The sequence below is a fragment of the Podarcis pityusensis genome, assembly GCF_964106645.2.
Source record: "Podarcis pityusensis genome assembly, chromosome: 14".
NCBI classification, from domain to species: Eukaryota; Metazoa; Chordata; class Lepidosauria; order Squamata; family Lacertidae; genus Podarcis; species Podarcis pityusensis.
In genome coordinates, this window is record NC_138039.1 from 23,060,886 (window position 1) to 23,083,881 (window position 22,996).

Here is a 22,996-nt window from a genome sequence, read left to right on the forward strand (position 1 = left end):
ACTGATCTTGTTTGTTCAACTCCTCTTTTGACCTTGATCCTTCCAGATCAGGGATGTTGCTCAATTTTGGGGAAGTGACCACAGTTCTGCTTGCATTGAGGGTGTTGCCAGGAGGAATTGATCCCCCTCGGGGCTGAGTCAGTCACTGGGAAGAGTCATTCAAAGGTCCATCAGGTTAAGCCTACAAAAGGTGTTAGATATGTCAACAGATAATAGGGAGAATGATGGCTGTGCTTTGAAAGGGCAAAGTTGGGCAGTGAGATGAGTCAGTGGTTCACTCCTTCAAGCAGCATGGGGACAGCGGTGCCAACTTGAATAAAATATTGGGGGGCAGGTAAGCCCTGCCCAGCATAATCTATTACAGTCATACATTGGGTTACAGATGCATCAGGTTGCGTTTTTTCAGGTTACGGACCCGCCTAAACCCGGAAGTACCAGAACGGGTTACTTCCGGGTTTTGGCAGTCACACATGCGCAGAAGCACCAAATCGCAGCCCGCACATACGCAGACGTGCAGCTGCAGGTTGCAAACACTGTGAGTTGCAAACGTGCATCCTGCTCAGATCACGTTCGCAACCCAAGCATCCACTGTACAAGATACAGCGCGCGCACACACACTATTTGAATGGCAATGCCCATCAACTTGGAGCATACTCAACCTGTGAAATACTCTAGTATGCACCACGGTACATAAGGATTCCAATGCAGGAGGGAGCTGTAGTGTGGAGGTGTTGATCCTGCAAGGAAGGGCATCAGGCATGAAGTAGAACCTCAGCCTTGGGCCTACCTTCTTCTGGGAAGATGCAGCAGCTGATAAGGCAGGTCTTGGCCTTCCTGTTTCTTCTTCCTGCCTCATGCGCTGCCCCCTGATAACCACAGAACACCCTCTGCCAATCCAACCTGACTTGCAGTGATCTGTGGCTGTGAAAACTGACTCATCCAAGGCAGCGGCAGAGTAAGCCACTCGGGCCCCTGGGGCAGGGGTGGAGCGCGCCTCCCATAGGGGCAGGGTGCACTGCGGGGCCTCCGGAGTCTGCCTGCCTCCTCCCACTCAGCCGCCCTACATCTGGGGGGGAGGCAGCGGGCGGACTGTTTGGGCAGAGCGGAGCCTGCGTGCGCCCAAGCCACCACGTCTCTCCCAGGAGAGATGCGTGGCTCAGGCGCATTGCAGACCCTGTGGTGAGCTCCACCCAGCATTTTGTCACGCCCCCCCCGAGTGGTGACACCCAGGGTGGCCCGCCCCCACCACACCCCACTTCCTCCGCCACTGATCCAAGGTCCTCCAAATATGCTTAATTTTGCTAATGGCTTGACTGAATCCGGTCCACAGCCCTTCTTCTCATCTTCTGCCTTTTGTTTGCCTCTTTCTTGAACTCCCAGTCACTTTCTCTGTTCCCACTCTGTCCCTTGCATCACCTCTTGCAATCCTCCATCACCAACTGTCTTCACACTGACAGCGCAGAGAATCATCGAATTGTAGAGTTGGAAGGGACCATGAGGGTCATCTAGTCCAACCCCCTGCAATCTTTTGCCCAACATGGGACTCAAACCCACGACTCTGAGATTAAGAGTCTCATGCTCTACTGACTGAGCTATCCTACATTAGACTTCTTCATGCAGCACAGAGCTAAACTATGGAGCTCACTCCCACTAGAGGCAGTGATGACGGCCACCAACCTGGATGGCCTTAAAAGAGGATTAGAGAAGGATTTCCTCTGCCTTCCTGTTGAGTCTCTCTTTCCTGGGGTACAGCAAGAACTAATGGATGCACACACAATATCTCATCCAGTTGCCAAACCTTTCTTTAAAAAAATAAAAATAAACTTGCTTTCAGGCTTTGCTATGGAAGCACAAGTCCTTAAAGATAAATTATTGGTTGATTATTCACCTTAGGGCAGCAACTCACCTTGCAGTGTCTAAGAGTTGGAGATCCTTGAATATGGACTTATTTGAAATCTGGCTGGCACAAGTCTGGGGCCTAATTCTGATGGAAGAATTGACCAACAAGATCCTTGAGAGGAAATGACATTTTAAAAAAAACCTGACAGCTTTAATAAAATTGGTTTAACAAAGAAACATGGATATAGACCATGGAAGACTTACTGTAATTTATGGAATGATACATTCATATATATATATAATTTAAATGTGACTTCTTGTTTTGGCTTTAATATGTCTTATATAATTATGCTTTTTTGGACAATGTCCGGGGAGTTGTAGAGATGGGTGGAGGGAGCGAGGAAAGGAACATGTTTCTGTCTCTATCATTACGAAAAACCAATAAAGAAAAGTTTTTTTAAAAATAATAAATAAAATAAATAAACAAACCCACAAACCACAGGGTGCGGTTGGCACTTGACATGTGTCCTCTCACTTCAGATGAAGGTATTAGAGGCAGAGGGGTCACACCCTGCCTTCATAATGAAAAGCAGAGCACTTGGAGCCTGTCACTTTCAGCCCAGCACACGAGGAGAAGGAATCAGGTATGTACCTTGCTCAAAAAATATGCTTCATGCTCTGCTTTCCTGCCCTCTGCTAGATAGTTTGGCAAGTTTTGTTGCTTGAAGGGAAGCCTGCCCTTTCCTGTTTCTCCACCAATCTCTCCTCTAAACTGCAGCTCACCATCAAGCCCTGTCCATTTTTTAAACTTGCGCACATTGCGAGAATCAGCTGAAGTGCTATCTAAATAATAAATATTACTACTATTATTATTTAAAGCACTGACAGGGTTACGCATAGACTCAAGATATGGATTTTTAATGCACTATATTGTGAACTGCTCTGGCATCATTGAAATGAAGAGGGGTTCAGAAGCATTTTTTAATTTAAAAAAATCCTTAAAGAGAAGCAAAAGTGTTGTGGGTTTGGTAAGTCGGACACAGTTTCTGAGGTCAAAGGTGGACTTTGGAATTCTGGAGCCTTGAGCGAGGACAAAATTTGGCCCAACCCCCCAACCCCCATATTTCTTATTTTCAGAATAATTCTATTTGGTCTAGTTGCTTTTTAATGAATCGTCACAGTGCTATTTTTCTAGAAAAAGAGGTGCTGCAATGCACTGTGAATGCCTTCCTCATTCTCTTATAATGGCAACAGCACCCACCTGAGAGGTGCTGGAACTGAGTTCCGGCATGTTCCAGCTGGAAAAAAGACATGGATCTTATCAATATTTTTATTATTTTGCACCCCTTTAGCTTAGTGCCCTGAGCTGGAGAACCACTCATAATTGCCTAAATCCATCACTGCTGAGGTCTCTGTGTTTGCAAATTCTGGAATGCCTTTAATGCTGCTTTTCTAATGAATTTCCTGTTCTTTTGATGATCAGAGAAACCTGAAGAAAATTATGACCAAAACTGAAATTGGTTTCATTTATTTCTTTGTGTGGTTTTTTTCCTAGAGAGAGCAGATTTAACCATGGGGAGGGACCCATTTGGAATAATGCTACGTCGATCAAGAGTATTTGCTTGCATTGTTATGTTTGGTGAGTACAGTTATGTTTGGATGCTGTCAGCTCCCAAGATGTCACTGAAATTCACCTGAGCCAACCTGAGAAGATTGACTGGCTAGTGACGGGCAAAATAGAAATTGTAAAAACAAATACCGGTAGCTAAACACGGCAAATCACTGAGGTGAATTTTAGATAATATTGACTGGCCACTGAAGGGTGAACTATAAATTGTGAACAAACAACCAAATACAACAAAGCGCTGAGGTAAATTTTAGAGAGTCCTGCTTGGGCAATATGAGAGGCAAAAAGCAGCTTCGTAATCCTCTGAAGAGAGGTTTCTCAGGTCTCTAAACTGCCACAAAACTTTATCATGGAGCAGGAGCAAAAATAGGAGTTCCAGTTTGGGTTTGGGGAAAACTTCCAAAATATTTTGAAGGAAGTAAACCGTTTTGACAAGGTATGGGAGAGATTTTTGGGGAACGGGGGAGGATGGGGCCTTTGAATTCTTCAGAGGGGGGGAGTCCTTTTTTAAAACTTTTAAAGACATTTCCCTAATGCTCCTAGCTGTGTGGGCTGGGGGGAAAACTCACTGCAGTGAGGAGTGAAGAGATCAGCCTTCCTTTCCTGTGCACACCTAAGTTTATTTTAGGACAAACAAGATAACCAGCTGCATGCTACATTCAAGAGAACATCTAATTTGGGCCTCAGTATAGCCCTTTTCTTTATGGATTCACATCTGGGTGTTGCCATCATATAATTAGAAGAAAATTAGAGCATGCAAAAGCAAATGATAGGAGGGCATGTTATTTATATTATATGCTATTAATTGTAAACCCTCCAACTTTTTTATGGACAGAAAGAGGGAGACACCTCTAATGTCCCATTATTCATGCTAAGGATGACTGACTGAGAACCACCTTCCACATTTGTATGGTACATTGTCGAAAGCTCTTCTCCCACCAGTTCTGTGCTGTATTAATTTACTCTGCAGTAAATTCCAGTCTCCCACCAAATGTAAAGCCTTGGTCTGCTATTAAAGGTACAGTGGTACCTCAGTTTTTGGACGTAGCCCATTCCAGAAGGCCGTTCAACTTCCGAAACGTTCGAAAACCAAAGCAGTTACTTCCGTAAGCATTTACTTCCAGAAAACTCAATACGGAAGTCGCATGGCATGTTCAACTTCTGAAAAGCGTTCGAAAACCGAAGCAGTTACTTGCGGGTTTTCGGTGTTCGAAAACCGAAATGTTCCACTTCCAAGATGTTCGAAAACTGAGGTACCACTGTACTCTGTAAAAGCACAAAAGTTATTGGTTATCAGTACTTCAAAATACATATTAGGGAGATGATGGAAAATTTGATGTCACTCAGGCGCAAATGAGCAAATCTGACAAGCAGCTTTGAACAAGCAGCTGCTTGCAGGGCTCTGGCATCTGCCTGCCAAGAAAGCAGCAAGTTCTCTACTGAGACACCGAGATTAGTCTCAAACAAATGGGGAAAGAGCGGTCAATAAAAGAATAGCAGAATAAATAAACTCCAACAGTGAGGTTGCCTTCTCCACCACACCTGGGACAGCAGTTTGTTAGTTTAGCAGGCACAGGAGTTGCCCCACTCTGCCTACTGGAAGGGCCAACTTTTCCCACTGTGGGGGTGAGGGGAAGGTGCACAACATGTGCCTTCTCCAAGGCTTGTCTTCTAGCATCACACACCTAAGTGCTGTATTGTCAGAGCCCCAGTTTATGCCGAGCAGAGCAAATAGCAGTTTTGGGAATTTATTTGTTTTTTGCTGCTGAAGCAAAAGAAGCATTTGACCAAGGACATTTGCTGGGCCAGATTTCCAAAGGTGAGCTGCATTTGATTCGAAGAGGTGTGTGGTTTTTTCCCCTGAAGCCTTATGTGTCTTTCAGGTTGGGTGATGGCAGCTACTGCCAGTTCGGCGCTGAAGCTTCCAGTAAGTATTTTCTTGGCTTGTGCATACTTGTTGGGCTTTCCTCTTGCTATGGAGGGGCTGTAGCTCTGTGGTAGGACACCTGTTTTGCATGCAAAAGGTCCCAGGTTCAATCCCGATCCAGGTATGGCTGGGAGAGACTCCTGCCTGAAACCCTAGAGAGCCTCTGCCAGTCAGTGTAGACTTCCTCCAAAGAATTCTGGGAGCTGTCGTTTGTTAAGGGCACTGAGAGTTAGAATATGAGCGACAATTCCCAGAGTTCCCTGAGAAGGGTTGATTGTTAAACTACTCTGGCAATTGTAGCTCTGAGTAGGAAACAGGGGTGTCTCCTATCAACTCTCAGCACCCTTAACAAACTACAGTTCCCATAATTATTTGTGGGAAGCCATGACTGTTTCAAATGATATCATAGAATTGTAGAGTTGGAAGGGACCACAAGGGTTGTCTAGTCCAACCCAACCTCCTGCAATGCAAGAATCTTTTTGCCCAACATGGGGCTTGAACCCACAACTCTGAGATTAAGAGTCTCACGCTCATGTGAATGTACCTTCAGAATAAGGTGGCTTCCTGTGTTCTTATGGAGTTCATTGCAGCTCCATGTAAAATAAGCACCAAAAAAGCCAGGCTGTTATTACTGTTCCAGCTCTGTGGCAACAGATGGCCAAGGAAGACCAGTCAGAATTACCAATTGGAAAAAGAAAGAAAAAGGGCCACTCATTTCATACCACCCTCCCCATCCAGCCAAGCACAAAGGCATCATTACAGCTGATCAAATTCCAGACAGACAAAACATTCAAAAACGACTAGTGAGGGATGGGGCTTGGGAGGAGTTCCAGGGACCAGCTGAAGAGGCCTGGGTGGCCACATTGGAACCCGAGGCCCAATGTCCCCCAGCCCTGCAATAGTGCAAAAGAAAGACTGGTATGGATAAGGTAGGTGGGCTTCAAAGAGTCCAGGTGTTTGCCCAAAGAAGCTTAGAATATAGGTGAGACAGCCAGAACCCACAGAGAGAAGGCAGCAAGGCTGGAGGTCAAGGCAGATCAAAGGTTGAGGACCACGGACAGCTCCAAATGAACAACTCACGCCAACAGAAGCAAAGGTCTTTAAATTATTGGTGTTAATTCTTCTTATTGGTAATTTTATTGTTTTATCTTTTCTGTAAATCCTGTTGAGATTTATTTTTTTACAATATCATGGTGTATAAATTTTATGAAACAAACAAACCCTCTAGTCTGAAGACACACACACCTCTTTCATCCTGCAGCGTGCACACCCTGGTGTTGCCAGACTGGTGGTTTGTGGTGGGAGGCACCTGCTTCTTCAGGGTCAGGGAAGATTCTGTGACAGTCCAGGTTCTGAATCTATGGGCCCCAATAGTATGGGAGGTTCCAGCTCCTCATCTGGTGCCCTGCAGCTTCTGGCTCATTATCCATAGAATCACAGAATTGTAGAGCTAATAGAAACCCTCAATGCTCACCCTGCCCAACCCAGCAATGCAGGAATTACAGCTAAAGAATCCCTGGCAGATAGCCATCCAACCTGTGTTTAAAAGCCTCTGATGAAGGAGAGTCCACTTCTCTGATGAAGAAGAGTCCAACTCTCACCATTAGAAAGTTCTTTCCTTTTCTTGTCTTTGGAGTCCATTGGTTTGGCTCCTACCCTCTGGAGCAGCAGAAAACAAGCTTGCTCCCAAGCTTCCATTAATCTGGAACACTGATGGATTCAGGGAGTCATGACTTCTTTGGGCACATGTGATTCCCCTCTGCCTCAGTCTGGGCCCAGTGTCATTCATTCTTCTTCTGCCACCAGGTTGCTGGCTTGCCAGGCAGCCAGTGTGACACATTCTCTCCAGCAATCCTGAACTCCCTGGGACAGAAGGCTCTCGGACTCTCAGTGCAGCAGATTGAGAACTGCATCCCTGGCAGCATGCTAGCATCTTCTCTGCCTTCCTTGAGCAAAGTTCAGGGCTGGGACCCTGAACAGGCTGGCGCCATCCTGGAGAAACTGTTCAGTTCTGGATACCAGGTGATAAGAACATTGTCCCCTTGCATATGAAATACATATAGCTGAGCAGGAACCTTGAGGAGACATGGGAGTGAAAAAAAACATCTCACCTGGTACAGGGAACTTCTGCCAGAAGCTGAAGTTTTCTTGCCAACAGGAGCTGCCCATCGGCAAGTCTTGCCTTGGGGGAAGAGGTGTAGCTCAGTGATAGAGTATCTGCTTTGCATGCAGAAGTTCCCAGGTTCAGCACCCCAATGGAATGACTGGGAGAGTTCCCAGTTTGCAACTCTGAAGAGTCACTGCCAGTCAGTGTGAACAATGCTGAGCTAGATGGACCAATGGTCTGACTCAGCAGAAGGCAGTTTCCTATGTGCACATTGGCCGCTGTGTCTAGCTGGTCAGAATGATACTGGTAAGAAATCGGTCCAAGGAGAAATGGGTCAAAAGCTCATATAGAAAGAAGAAAAATGTCCCGACTAAAGAAGAATGGCAACAGGAGTTATTAGAATACTCAGAAATGGTGAAACTTACTGGACGAATAAGAAATCAAGACCATTTTTTTTAAAATATAGCATGGAAACCGTTTATTGAATATTTACAAAACTCTTGTAAACAAATTAAGACTTTAGCAGGATTAAAGTAAAAACATGCAGTGACAAAAAACATATATTGGCTATCTGGGATAAACAATAAATAGGGTTAACGTGGAACTGCAATAAAAAACAGTATACTGTAAATGTAAGAAACCACAAAAAAGGGGGTGGGGAGTCAAATTATGATGTGGAATAATTCAAATTTATGTTTTGTGTTTGTTGTAAAATTATATATATATATATATATATATATATATTCATGTAGAAGTCCCTTAAGAACATGACTCAGTGTGGGCTTGCAGTGTCTCCTAGCTCCAAGCTACCAATTCAGTATTCTGGGTGAAGTTGACTATTGGATGACCAACCTGGTTCCTACAGCTAAGAGTTTCCTATTTACAGATTCAGGATGGGCAGAGCCTTGCAGCACTTGGGAGTTTGGTGGTTGGGTTGAGCCACACCAGCCTGGAATCCATACCTGCCCAGGTGGTCTTGGACGCTGTTAAAGTCCCAAGCTTTGCCAAGCAGCTGGAGACTGTGCCACCCACTCTAAAAACAGCATTTGTGGAAAAGGTGAGGCCTTTCTTTTTCCTGTTAACTTATTGTAGCATTTCGATGCTATTATTTATTAAATGGTTTTTAAAAAGTCTTCTGTTCAGCTAAAACAAACCCCCAGAGCAGCTTGCGATCTGAAAGACACAGCACAAAAGGAAAAAGGGGGTGGGAGGGAGAAGGGGGAAAATAAACTCAAGCACTAGTTCTTAGTTACAGGATCCTTGACCTGTCAGAATGGAAAGGTTTCAAGGAGAGGGGGAGCTCAAAATTTCCAGCCTTTCAGGAGAACTGACAGAGAGTGTCAGGGGTTCAGGGACAGAGGCACAGGGTAGGCAGGAGATGGAGAGCGATGGGGATGAATCCCAGGACAGCGAGGAAGAGGATGACAATGACTCTAGAGATTCCATGAGTCTTTCCAGCGAATCAGAGGATTCCCAGAAGGGGGCGCCGGTGGTCAAGGCCAGGGGAGCCCCAGGGGGGACTTGTCAGGAGCAGGGGGCCAGCGGGGGATCCCAAAGTGGCAGCTGGGCGTCAGGACCAGCCTCCCCGCCAGAGTGCAGCGAAGGGGGTGGAGGTTCCAGTGTATCAGGGGAGGCGGCTCCGGCAGTAGAGAAAGGAGGGAGGTCGGAGCAAGCCACCCTCCCGGAAGGGGAGGGGAGTAGTGAAGGGAGTAGCGTAGCTGTCAAAAGGAAAGTTAGAGGTTGGGGGCGCGCGCCAAGTTCAAATGTAGAGGCGCGCGGAAGTACAGGGAGCCCGGAGGAGGGGCCAGGTCCCAAAGCCCGCAGGAGGGGGCAAGAGCAGTCTGATTCCGCGTCGGAGGAATCCAGGAGGGGCGAAACCCCAGCGGGCAGAAAGACCCTGCGGAAAAGGAAAGAGAGAAAGAGGTGGAGCAGCGCAAGCCTCTTAAACTGGTGCAGGGCGGGGACAGATTCAGAAGGGACTTCAGCGGTCTAAGCCTAGCAGACGTAGGGCTGCGCGCCTCGGATCTGAAGCAAACAATGAACTGCAATAAACACTTTTGTATATAAGAAAAGAAAGGCGTTGGTCTTTTGTGAGCTGAGACTTGAGGCAGCCCTGACAGTAAGTCCCTTCTCAAAAAAAAACTGCAAAAAAAATTTTTTTGCAAAGCTCACGAAGTTTGGCAGACATGACTACTGAGGAGCAGATAACGACCCTGCAAAACGCAGTCGCTGAACTCTCCGTTGCAGTACGGGTCTCTCAGAAGACAGTTGCCGAAGCAGAAGCGCGATGCCAGGATCTGCAAGCCAGGTGGGATCAGGCGTGCAAACAGGGGTTCCCGGGGTCCAGATCAGAGGGAATCGCTCTTGGACGAAGGGGGGGCAATTTAGTAGCCCACTTCGATGGGAACCTGAAGCATTATCCCAATTTCAGAGCAGACGTCCTATACGCGCTGCATTTGCTTCGAAAAGACTTCAAAGATGAGGAGGAGAAAGTAGGCTTTATTGTGTCACATTTGCATGGGGAAGCTAGAACCTGGTTACGCAATTTGTGGCGCGAAGATGGTCTTGCCCGCAGGGACTCTGACGAATTTATCAAAGCCATGGACGCTTGCTTCCAATCTACCGTTGACGTTGATGTGGCGCGCCAGGAGATGCATGGATTGCGGCAGGGCAAGGCTACAGTGCGTCAGTACCATTCTCGCTTTTTTGCATTGCTGAATGTGCTGGGCTGGGAAAAAGACTCCCTGGCAGTGAGAGACTTGTTTTGGGAGGGGCTTCATGGCTCAGTAAAAGATGAGCTGGCTAGGGGAGACAGACCTCAAACCCTAGCAGACGTCGTCCAGAGGGCACTCACGATAGGGGTGCGCCACGAAGAACGCCCTTGGCACAGTGAGGAGGGGCGTCACGTCCGCCCACCAGCTAGAGCGCCTCCTTTTCTTCTTCCCAGGGACCTGGGACGTACAAATCCCTCGCCTATGCTGAAGGGAGGGGAGGAGCCAATGGAGCTGGGTCGTGCAAAGGCTCAGTCAGCTGCCGGAGCCTCAGCGTCCGGAGCAGTCAAGGCGAAGCCTCCTAGAGGGACCAGGAAGTGTTACATCTGTGACAGCCCACAGCACATGGCTAAAGAGTGTCCCCAGAGGCTCCAGAAGCACACTGCAGCCTTAGCAACAGTAACAGGGGAAGAGTTCCAAGGAGAACAGTTTCAGGGAAACGAGAATGCCTGGATGGAAGCAGAGACGCTGGGGCTCCACCAGGCAAGTCAGTGAAGCAGTCCCCAGCGCTTTTGCAGCCTACAGACCCTTTACCACCCAAGCCAGTGGTGCAGCTCACTGCTACTCTCCAGCTACCTAATGGACTCACCCTGGAAGTCCCCATTACGATTGACTCAGGGAGCAACGCAGACTTCGTGGGGATGCAGTTCATCAAGCAGCATCGCATAGCGCTACTACCAGCCACGCTGCCTCTGAACGTCGTCACGGTAGATGGCAGAAAGTTGCTGGGTGGGCAAGTGGTACAACAGACGCCACCCATGCTGCTGAAAATTGGGAATCATCGCGAGGTCATCAGTTTCAATGTCACCCAACTGTCAGACACGCCTATAGTGTTAGGCATGAGTTGGCTGGATAGACACAGCCCATCATTAGCGTGGTACCAGCGGCAGCTCACCTTTGGCTCGTCCTACTGCGCACAACATTGCATCCAGACAGGCCAGGAGGAGGAGGGCCAGGAGGAAGGGCAGCAGTTGCATCTAGGCATGGTGCAGGCAGTGCCCCACAAGTACAAGGGGTTTTTGGAGGTCTTCTGTGAAAAGGAAGCTGACCAATTACCACCCCACCGGCCCTACGACTGTGCAATTGACCTCTTACCAGGGGCGACGCTGCCGACTGCGAAGCTGTATTCCATGTCTGAAGATGAAATGCAGGAACTCCGGGAGTTCATAGATCACAATTTGAAGCGGGGATTCATCCGAGAATCCAAGGCCGTGGGGGGCAGTCCTGTGTTTTTCGTGAAGAAGAAGGACACGCCCCAAAAAAGGCTCATTGTGGACTATAGGGCCATCAACTCGATGACAAAGCCCAAGGCCTTCCCCATGCCCAAGATTGACGACCTGCTCGCGACGGTGAGGAAGGGGAGGATCTTCACCAAGTTGGATCTACGCGGAGCATACAATCTAATACGCATGAAGGAAGGTGACGAGTGGAAGACGGCCATGTTCACGCCGCTGGGCACCTATGAATACAGAGTTATGCCGTTTGGTCTCCAAAATGGCTCCCACTGTTTCCAAGCATTCATGCACCACGTGCTAGCAGGACTCCTCTACAAGAAGTGCGTATGCTTCCTCGACGACATTCTGATCTTCTCAGAATCGCAGGAGACTCACGAGAGAGACGTAAAGGAGGTCCTGCAGAGGCTACGGGAGCACAGGCTCTACGCCAAACTGGAGAAGTGCCAGTTCGACGTGACGGAGGTGGATTTCCTGGGCTACCGGCTGTCCGACAAGGGACTAGCCATGGACAGCGCCAAAGTCCGCGCGGTGTTGGACTGGAATAGTCCGCGCAATCGGAAGGAGGTCCAGAGGTTCGTCGGTTTCGCCAACTTTTACCGCAAGTTCATCAGGGGTTTCGCGAAAGAGACGGCAGCTATCACGGACACCCTCAGTTCCAAGAAGAAAAAGTTCACCTGGACGGACCAGGCGGAGCAGTCCTTCAGGAGACTTAAGAGTCTCTTCGCGTCCGAAGACCAGCTGCTACACGTGAATCCCGGCAGGCCCATGCGGGTTGAGACTGACGCCTCTGACAGAGCAGTGGGGGCCGTCCTCTTGCAGGAAGATCCGCAAGGGAACTGGAGGCCCTGCGCTTTCTATTCCCGGAAGCTCAGCAAGTCGGAATAGAACTACACCATCTGGGACAGGGAGTTGTTGGCCATCCACGCGGCTTTCAAGGCGTGGCGGCACTTCCTTATCGGAGCCAAGCACACCGTGCAGGTCCGCACAGACCACAAGAACCTAGAGTATTGGCGCACGGCGAAGCTCCAGAGCCAGAGGCACATGAGATGGGCGGAGTTCTTTGCGGATTTCGATTTCCGGATAGAGTATATCCCGGGAGACAACAACGTCATAGCGGATGCGCTCTCCAGGAAACCGCAGTATCTCGAGGAAGCGGCACCAGTGGCAGCCAGGCACATTTTCGCACCGCAAGCGTGGGCGTGCGCTTCCGCCGCCGTGGACCTGGACGCGGTACGACGCGCGCTGCAGACGGATCCGTTCGCACAATCCAAGATGGAGGAGGTGCGAAGGGGGACAGCAAAGGACGGCGAATTCCAGATACGCGACGGTCTGCTGACCCGCAAAGGTGCTCTCTACGTGCCCGGAGACGATCTCCGCGCGAAGGTTTTACAGCAGTTACACGACGCACCCAGCGCGGGTCACTTCGGCAAAGAAAAGACGGCGGACTTAGTAGCCAGAGACTTTTGGTGGCCCCAGATGCGGGGAGAGGTCGCGGATTACGTCGCCAGGTGTGACATTTGTCAGAGGTCCAAGCCAGTGCACAAGAAGCCAGCGGGATTGCTGGAACCGCTGGAGACGCCACTACAGCCGTGGGAACGGGTGGCGCTGGACTTTGTTACTGATCTGCCCAGTTCGCGGGGCAAGACGGCGGTGCTTGTGGTTGTAGACCTGTTCACCAAGATGGCGCACTTCATTCCTTGCGCGAAGGTGGCAACAGCGGAACAGACCGCCAAGCTGTTCATAGACCACGTGTTCCGGGTGCACGGCTTACCGCGGTCCATCCTGTCCGACCGGGGTCGCCAATTCATTTCCAGTTTCTGGCAGAAGCTCCTGGGCATCCTGAATGTCAAGATCAACTTAGCGTCGGCGAGACACCCGCAAACCAACGGCCAAGCGGAGAGGGTCAACGCCATCATGCAGCAGTACCTGCGATGTTACGCCAATCAAAAGCCTGCAACTTGGGTGGACTACTTACCGATGGCCGAGTTTGCCTACAACAACACGAAGCACGCGTCAACGGGGGTGACACCGTTCTTCGCCAACAATGGGCGACATCCCAGAACCTTCCCGGCGTTGGAGACAACGACGCAGGGGGAGTCGCAGGGAGCTGAGCATTTAGCAGCAGAATTGCAGGAGGTCCACGAGGAGCTACGACGGCACTTGGAACTAGCTAAACACGCCTACAAAGTGCAGGCAGACAGGCACAGGAGGGCAGGAGAAGACATCCAGGTGGGGGACTGGGTATGGTTAGCAGCCCAGGCGGTGCCGGCCAAGTCGTTAGCTAAGAAGAAGCTAGGACACAAACAGCTAGGGCCATACCAAGTTGAGGGCAGGATCAATCCCGTAGCTTTTCGGTTGACCCTCCCAGAAGGTTCCCGAATGCACCCGGTCTTTCATAGGTCGGTGCTTACACCCTACAAGGCCCCACACAGATTTCAGGAGCCAGGGACGGCACCAGACCCACGTAGAGAATCACCAGGGGGGGGGAGTCACCGAGGACCCCGACACTCAACGAGGTCACGGAAATTCTGGACTCGAGATGGGGGGAGGAGGGAGTGGAATACCTCCTCGCCAGGGAAGGTACCCCGGCCAGCGCCAACAGTTGGGTGCCAGATTATGCTCTGGAGGAACCTCTTCTTAAAGACGAGTTCCATGCACTCTTCCCACACAGGCCCATGCCAGAGGAGTATTTTGATGACTGGCTTTTTACGCCCACACTTTCAGGCAGCACCTTCCGGGGGTTCTCCTCCGCAGAGGAGACCACGCCGGAATCGAGCCCTCCAAGGGGATCGTGCTCGGGGGTGGACACGGACCGCTCTTATTGGTGGGACGATCAACCAGAAGTGGGGTGGCGAAGGGGGCCTTGGCAAGCAGCATCGCCTGAAGTAACAGGGGGAGGGAAGGGTTTGGATGTGTTGGGGGAGGACCCCGGTTTCGAGCACGCATACACTGAACTGGAAGCAGAGGAGATCGACGTCGATGAACTGTATCCAGCGTCTACCCCCGCTACAACGGAGCTCCCGGAACCTGCGCCCGAGCAGCGGGAGGGGGGAAGGGGGGGCTTCAAGGGGGGGATGGATGTCAGGGGTTCAGGGACAGAGGCACAGGGTAGGCAGGAGATGGAGAGCGATGGGGATGAATCCCAGGACAGCGAGGAAGAGGATGACAATGACTCTAGAGATTCCATGAGTCTTTCCAGCGAATCAGAGGATTCCCAGAAGGGGGCGCCGGTGGTCAAGGCCAGGGGAGCCCCAGGGGGGACTTGTCAGGAGCAGGGGGCCAGCGGGGGATCCCAAAGTGGCAGCTGGGCGTCAGGACCAGCCTCCCCGCCAGAGTGCAGCGAAGGGGGTGGAGGTTCCAGTGTATCAGGGGAGGCGGCTCCGGCAGTAGAGAAAGGAGGGAGGTCGGAGCAAGCCACCCTCCCGGAAGGGGAGGGGAGTAGTGAAGGGAGTAGCGTAGCTGTCAAAAGGAAAGTTAGAGGTTGGGGGCGCGCGCCAAGTTCAAATGTAGAGGCGCGCGGAAGTACAGGGAGCCCGGAGGAGGGGCCAGGTCCCAAAGCCCGCAGGAGGGGGCAAGAGCAGTCTGATTCCGCGTCGGAGGAATCCAGGAGGGGCGAAACCCCAGCGGGCAGAAAGACCCTGCGGAAAAGGAAAGAGAGAAAGAGGTGGAGCAGCGCAAGCCTCTTAAACTGGTGCAGGGCGGGGACAGATTCAGAAGGGACTTCAGCGGTCTAAGCCTAGCAGACGTAGGGCTGCGCGCCTCGGATCTGAAGCAAACAATGAACTGCAATAAACACTTTTGTATATAAGAAAAGAAAGGCGTTGGTCTTTTGTGAGCTGAGACTTGAGGCAGCCCTGACAGAGAGGCTTAATAATAATAGCTTTCATGTTTTTAAAAGCACTTCACGTACATTATAATTATTGTAATCCTTTACAACAACAGCCGCCTCAAGGCACATGCCACCTCAGGAAAAATCTTACCACTGCCTGCATTGCTGAGCAACACCTTCCCCCATGCCCTTCTCAGCTAGTTGACTTTAACACCAGCAGGATTAACCTTAAATTATCAATTGAATGATCCCTGCTGTTGCATTTTCAACCAAGACAACCCTGCTAAGTGGAAAAATAGTGACTTGGTGAGCTTTGTGGACCAGTAGGTATTTTAACCTGGATCTTCCTAAGGCCGCTTAGGGATAGGGGGGAATTTTGGTTCCGTTCTCATTTTAAAGTGATATGAGGTTTTGTGAAGGCCCTGATCTGACTTATTGCAGTTTATTGACACTGTGCTTTGACTCAGGGAAGGTGGAGAGCACCCCCAAACCACATTCATCCACCTGCACACCTCTAATATTTATATTCCAATGGATTGTGTTCACACTTTTGCCTACCACCCAGGAATATGCAGATGAAGGGTCATCAATAAGTATTTTAAATAAACAAACAAAGCAGCCATGATGGACTAGATGGGACTGTCATCCAGTTCAGCAAAAGTCTGCCCCCATGAAGTATAACTTTGTTTTCTAGCTGGTTGCTGCTACAGCGGGATTTAACGACCTGGTGAAATACACCCCGGATAGTCTGGTTCCCTATTTACCAAAATCACTGCTGGTCCCTGGTGACACATTCAACATTCAAGATCTCAATGACAAGCCATGGACCCCAGAACAGGTGAGACAGGGAGATGACTCACCCTTATTTCCAACTCCTCCTGGACATCAAGGAGGAATCACGTGTCCTTGTTATTAACAGAAATTGTTTATTTTCTTCTTGGTTTATTCCCATAGGCTGCCATGTTGTTTCCTGATATAATCAAGAGGGTCCCTGAAATCCACAGGTATTGCTGACCCCTAATATTCTTTTTCTTTTTTGGACTTTTTTCCTCTTTGTGGAAAAAAATGCCACATTTATTCATAACACTCTTTCAAATGGGTGGCTTTATTGGAGGGGAATGGTCTGGAGAGGAGAGGAAAGGCCCACCCATTAACCTAGAGGCCACTGTCACTTAGTTGTAACTCTTGCAACCCAGCTCATTCTTTTTGGGATGCTGATGAGGACACTTCAGTGGCCAGTTTATTTTCTTACAAAGCAACTTGTCTGACCAGGCCAGCAGCCTCCTCTCTTCAATTTTAACTCTCACTGGGCATGGGATCCCAAGAATTGGAAGTGACTCAGGGCATCATCCATACCTGGGTAGGCAAACTAAGGTCCGCAGGCTGGATCAGGCCCAATTGCCTTCTGGTTCCAGCCCGCGGATGGTCCAGGAATTGCCTCGTGGATCGCCGGCGCGCACGTTCGTTCCTTCTCCCTCCCTCTCCCTCATACGGCGGTGGCGGCTATGCCTCCCTCCCTCCTCCTGGCTTCTCCCCGCCCTGCCTAGAGGAGGAAGGGGGCTGGGCTTTGTTGGTGCCAGCAGCAGCAGTGCTCAAGCGGCCACCATTTTAAACATCCCCTCTTCGGAGCCCTTTCGTGCACCCCTCATCGTCTCTCGCCGCCGCCAGCCCCTGCCACTCGTAAGACACAGGCAAGCAGCCATCAGGGCTTGTGGTGCTCTTCCATAATTCCCCCCCCCAAAAAAAATATATAGTCTAGCCCCCCACAAGGTCTGAGGAACCGTGGAGCGGCCCCCTGCTGAAAAAGTTTGCTGACCCCAATCCAGACTGACACCTCAAATCCACAACACAAGAATTAGTTGGCTCTGCCAGCCACTAATGCCCCTGATTGAATTATGAGCCCTCCATATTAAGTGTTTCAAAGGCAGAGGAGGAGAAAGGTTAGGAGATACCCCACCTCTCTTCTGCATACACATTCAACTGAGCCCCTCACCTTTTAAAAACCACTACTGATGTTCTTCCCAACTATCCATTCATTGCTAATGGGCCTTCCTTGGATTTTCAGCCTATCCCCTTCCATACTACAAGGCGTTACTTGTGCAGTCGCTGCTGATATGGATGATGAGAGATTCCAACAGCTACTCAACGTTCTGGGGCAGAAGAACGTTCAGCTGAGTGAAGAACAGGTCGGCTTCTTTGCATGCATCTTGAGCGCTTTTTTTGAGATCAATATTTGAAAGTATTTTCAAAGACCTGAATTAGATCTCCCGCCTCAGCTTTTATCCTTGGTGTGTGTTCTTGGGGATAAGATAGTAACAGAATTGGGGCCAGTCATTCAGTTAGGTAGGGTAAGGAGACCACCTCAGGTAGCAGGTGATGGGGAACTTGGTGTTGTTTGTGGGGTTTTGTTGGAGAGATTATTGCTGTTGTTGCTGTGGGTTTTTTGTATCTTTATTTTAGATCTTGTGATATATGTGGAAATTGTAGAGTTTGGTTGCATATTTTTAATGTTTTATTTATTTTGTTATGTTCTAGTTAAGTAGCGTGTTTTTTTCATGTTGTAAACCACCTTGAGCATGGTTTGAACTGTAGAAAGACGCCATACAAATAAAATTATGTATGTATGTATGTCCCCACAGTCTGCTCTAATCTTCTCAGCCAGCCCAATGCCCTCAGGTATTGTGGCATATGCAAAGGAAATCTTTTGGGGCTTAAATTTAGCAAAACCAGCTGCAAAACCACCACAGATGGGTGTGTTGTTGTTGTTTATTTTATTTTATTTTATTTTTAAGGGGAAATCCCCTCGCCATTTTCTGAAATAAATGACCTGCTTGTACTTCTTTCTACTTGCTGACAGAATGTTCTGGTTTGTTTTTCAGCTGAGCTGCTTAGCCAAGAGGGTACTGCTCAGTGGACTCCCAGAGGAATTAAACAACTACCCTAAAGACTTGTTTCTCTTTTTAAGGTAAATGTAGAGTAGTGTTATAAGATGTGGTGGGGTTGGACCATGCCCATGAGTTCCTTCCAAGCTTGTGATTGTGTATTTGTAAGGTTGGAATCCACCAGAGGGAATTACTGAACTGGCCGTACTAGTCTCTTTGTTAAGACATTGGCCCTAGACGGGCTTGTAAGCACCCTGCTTTTACATGACTAAAGAGTGGTCATGTTGCTATGGTGATGACTGGCTGGTGGTGCTCTTTCAGGAGGAAGCGGGTTCTTCCCCACGCCCTTGTCTGTCTTGTAGATAATAGAACAGCAAGCCAGGGATGCTCTTTGTTCAGTCTGGCTGATACCGAGAGTTGGAATGACACAGAGAGGGTTGTCTTGTGCTGTGCTGAATCCAAAGCTATGGTTAGGGGGGACCCTGTCCCCCAGCTGTAAGCCCCTCCATCCTATGCTCAGGTTGTATATATGTTCAAATAAAACCACCATCTTAATAAAAGACACCACAGTCTCCAGTTATCTTCATTCTGAGGAAACCAGAAGTAAGCACTAGAACCTCTGAAATATTTTTGCCACTTGGAGATTGGGGTGTGCACAGTGGTATATTAAACACAGAGTGGGGAGAGTCAATCCATATGCACAAACACTCATTAATCCTTTCTTGTTTCTAGGCCTTCAGACCTTGCAGCAGGTGAGAACTGCAAGGAGTATGTCACTCGCGTCGGAAAAGCCAATATTGATGTCCTGGAGAAAGATTCCCCACAACGGAAACAGCTTCTGTCAGAGGCGTTAGCTTGCCTGGTAAGTAAAGTATAATTCTGGCACCTTAGGTAGCTATAAGAGCAAAAGCATTTATTCAAGCTTGCGTCTGTGCCAAATAAGTGGCAATCTTGACCAAGAAACTTTCAATTTAACTCAAAAACACCCTGAAAAAAAATACTATTCACAGCACAGACTTCAGTTTTATCTCTTATGCCCATGACCTCAATTTGAAAAACAATCAGTTTGCCAATAATCACCTGATATCACATGATAGAAGCTGGGTTTTATCTCTCTTCTCCAGACTGAAAAAATACAATTAGTAGATGAGTCAACTACTGTTCTAGTTTATTTATGTATTTGTAAAGAGACATTTTTTATCAATGAGGGCCAATTTTAATAGGTGAAGCAGATTTTAGACTACTGAAGTCCTGGTGTGTTTTTCATGGGAAATTGAAAGGCAGCAAGTATTGGTCTACTCAGTCTCAAGTTATCTTCCAGTTTCTGAAATATCTTATAATAGTACCTATACAGGAATACAGATAGAAACTAATTTGATGAAATATATTTGATTATTTGGTTAAAATATAGGTTATTAATCAACTAAATTATTTTAAGATGCTGATAGCTTCTTTTTTTAAAAAAATTATGCATTTTTTTTACAAATGATTTTCTGTAGGACATCCATGACCTACAGGTAACCAAGGAAGATGCGGCAATTCTGGGCCACTTAGTCTGTGATCTTGGTGCAGACTACATCGCAGCATCCGGCAACAATTTTCTGACGCAGTTAAATCAGTGCCAGTCTTTCACACCTGAACAAATCAAAGCAATCCAAGCCCTCCTCAGCAGTGGAAGAACCTCCTTTGGGTAGGGTCACACTGCAGGTTTTGTTTTTTTGTTTCTGCTCTTTTGGAGTTTTCTTAATTCTCCTGAAAAGAAAACAGTTGTTAGAAATCTGTTTGGATTGCCACTGAACCTAATTCATTTGCATTTGCTAGTGCAAACAGCATTTCAAAGCTAGAATTGTGGGGCTTTGACTGGAAATGCTCATCATGAAATGTTATATTTGCAGCAAAAGCTAGGTTCCCTAAGAGGAAGTCACGCCTAACATAGATACAGAGTCAGTTTATAGAATAATACCTAAAAAGCCGAGTTAGGCTATTACCATGTCACTTACTGGCAGAAGCTTTCCAGGTTTTCAGACAGGAGTCATTCCTCACCCTTCCTGAAGATGCCAGGGTTTGAACGCAGATGCTCCACCACTAAGCTACAGCCCATAAATTTCACAGCTTCAAAAGCCATGCTCTGTAGCTGAAAGGTGGGTTTTGCCTAAGAAACCTGAATCTCACACAAACGAAAAGCAACGACCAATTTACACAGTACAGTTTTCATTTCACCATGGAATAAATTTTTACACATGCAGAAATGGATTTGGAGGGAGTAACTATGATCTTGAAATGTCGCACAGGTTCCGCATCTGAAACCAAGGCTTTAAATGACAAATACTTGATGTTGGATCCTTTTGGTTTACTGCTTGCAAAATGCAAGTGTGCAACATTTGAATTTTTATTTTTTCCTTTTCATCTTTAGCGGTATTTCAGTATTCCATCAGGTTATACTGCACCAGCAGGAGCAAGTGAGGGAGAGCAGCAGTGCTGTGAGGTTAGGGGAGCCTGTCTTGGTGGTGTCCTTCAGGTGTCCCCATAATACCAACCTAAAGCTTCCCTGATCTCACTGCTGCCTCACCCAGCAAATGCAGCACCAGTGGCAGGAGGGCAGTGCCCCTGCTGCCTTGTCCTCCTTGTGCTCTGCAGCTGCTCAATGCCTAAAGAAGGAGAAATTATATTCTAAATGTCACAGACATTGCTTCTGATTGGCACATCCTTTAAACTCTCTCTCCATGAAACTCATGCCCCTACTTCAGAGTTCCATTGTGTTGATATGTAGCTTGCTGATAAGTTTCCATTCCCTTTCTTTCCACTCAGGCTTCCTTCAACATGGTCAACTTCTACCCTGGAAGAACTGAGTGGTTTGCTCCCTGTATTTGATCGCAGCATCCTACAAAGTATCCCTGCAGTAAGTCTCTTCCCCCCCCCCCCGCCCTCACATAATCAAGGGGAAGCAGAAGGGTATTTAAGTCTCTGTTGAAGTGCTGTGCTCTGGGTCGGGTTTGTTTGCCAGGAAAAAAGGATGGGGAAATTGTAAGTGGGAATTATTGTGGACCTCACTTATCCTTGTCACAAATGTCATAAATTGAACCTAAGCAGCCTATCCTCTTCAAGTCTTTATCTCCACAACTTCTTGTTCTACTCTATTTTCAAATTCAATTTATATACACTCTCTCTTCCAACCTTTAGTCAAATGCAAGGAGAATGGACACCTTGTTAAATTTCTGTTTCCCCTTAATTGTCAAGCTCCTAGTCAAAAATGTTGTGCAAAACCTCCTGAGCAAAACACCCCCTTGTAAACTTTTGACCCTCCTGTGCAAAACTTCCAACTGCAAACCTTTATCCTTCCTGTGCAGGAGACTGCTAAACCAAAAACCAACTGATATATAACAACCAACCAGAACACAAAATGTTCATTAATTTCCATCTGCGTTCCATTTTCCATCACTAGTGCTGCCACTGAAGTTCTGTAAATGAGAGCAGGCAAGGGAAAGGTCACATCTCATGATTCTTCATCAGTAACCATCTTTCATACGATGGGTCTTGTGTTTGCTGTGACTTTACACTGAACTGTTTGTAACTGCTTTGTGCAATGATGACTTTGTTAGCCATCTTGAAAGGTAAGGTGGGATAAAACTAACATCATCACCATTTGCATATTATTTGCTGCGATATTCTGTTCTGAAAAATAACCATCTTGGTCATGCTACCAAACCCCAAATCCAGGAGAAGGAAAGGAATCTATGCATTCAGTTTAACTAACTGAGAATCGCATAGATTTTCTAGATTTTACATCCTTCACCACATAGGTGTTTCTTTTTCCTTTTGCAGGGTGTATTAAAACCATGGCTGAAAGACTTCTTACACCATACCCATATGCCAACAGAACAGCTGGCATCTGTTGTGAAAAACCTCCACCCCTCCAGGCTGAAACGTAATTCAGGTATACAGCAACACTGCTTTTAAGCCTGGAGCTATTCTCTGGTAGCATTGGAGCCAATTAACACAAGCAGCAGATCCCATGATAAAGCTGTTGCATAGGAAACACAGAAAGTTGCATTATACTGAGACAGGCTATTGGCCCATCTAGTTCAGTATTGTTTACACTAACTACCAGTGGCTCTCCAGGGTTTCAGGGAGGAACTATTTGCACCCATACCTGAAGACACCAGAAATGGACCCAGAATATATGTGAAACAGATGCTGTTTATATTGCCAGACTTTAGATTGCCACTTCAGTTTGCAGAGAGGGGATTAGAGGGGGCATTCCTGAAGTCTTCTCCATATGACCAGAAACTCCTGCTAGGGGCGAGGAAGAAATTCAGTTTGCATCTAAAGGCAAATCTACCTATTTCACCCTTTCCAAAACAACACACAAAGTGAAACATAGCCACCCTTCAAAATTCAGACTTCCCTAAATTTTGCAGTGCAGCAAGCTGGTCCCAAGCTATTAAGGGCTTGATATACTAACAGTAGCACCTTGAACTTTGCCTGGTAACAAATCAGCAGCCAGCGCAAATCTCTGAGCAGACAGGATCTCACTCCCACCAGCAGCTGTGTTGTAGCATACGGCACTAACTGCAGCTTCCAGCACAACTGCAGCACAAGGGAAGCCCCGCATAGTTAATTGCATAGTTAATACAGGTCACAGAATTTAGCCTCTCTCCAAATACGTATTTAGCAGAGAGCACCCTACAGCACATAGTCTGTACTCCCTAATTCAGAGGCACTATGCTTCTGAATCACTTGCAGCTGAGGAGCAAGAGGGGTGGACCTAAACAGACAGAA

The 22,996-nt window shown here is 47.9% G+C and overlaps 1 protein-coding gene across 1 annotated transcript in view; it reads left to right on the plus strand.

Moving 5' to 3' along the window:
• Positions 1–2,379: 2,379 nt before the first annotated feature.
• The window catches only part of MSLN (mesothelin), a 32,782-nt gene continuing 12,165 nt past the window's right edge, over positions 2,380–22,996 (plus strand). The window contains exons 1-13 of the mRNA XM_080981905.1: positions 2,380–2,483; positions 3,395–3,478; positions 5,350–5,393; positions 7,200–7,415; positions 8,387–8,557; positions 16,030–16,173; positions 16,290–16,339; positions 17,401–17,521; positions 18,215–18,300; positions 18,950–19,079; positions 19,717–19,907; positions 21,026–21,116; positions 22,040–22,151. Of these exons, the coding sequence (XP_080838031.1) occupies positions 3,412–3,478; positions 5,350–5,393; positions 7,200–7,415; positions 8,387–8,557; positions 16,030–16,173; positions 16,290–16,339; positions 17,401–17,521; positions 18,215–18,300; positions 18,950–19,079; positions 19,717–19,907; positions 21,026–21,116; positions 22,040–22,151 (1,423 nt within the window). The 5' untranslated portion in view covers positions 2,380–2,483; positions 3,395–3,411. The remainder of the gene's footprint in view (positions 2,484–3,394; positions 3,479–5,349; positions 5,394–7,199; positions 7,416–8,386; positions 8,558–16,029; positions 16,174–16,289; positions 16,340–17,400; positions 17,522–18,214; positions 18,301–18,949; positions 19,080–19,716; positions 19,908–21,025; positions 21,117–22,039; positions 22,152–22,996) is intronic.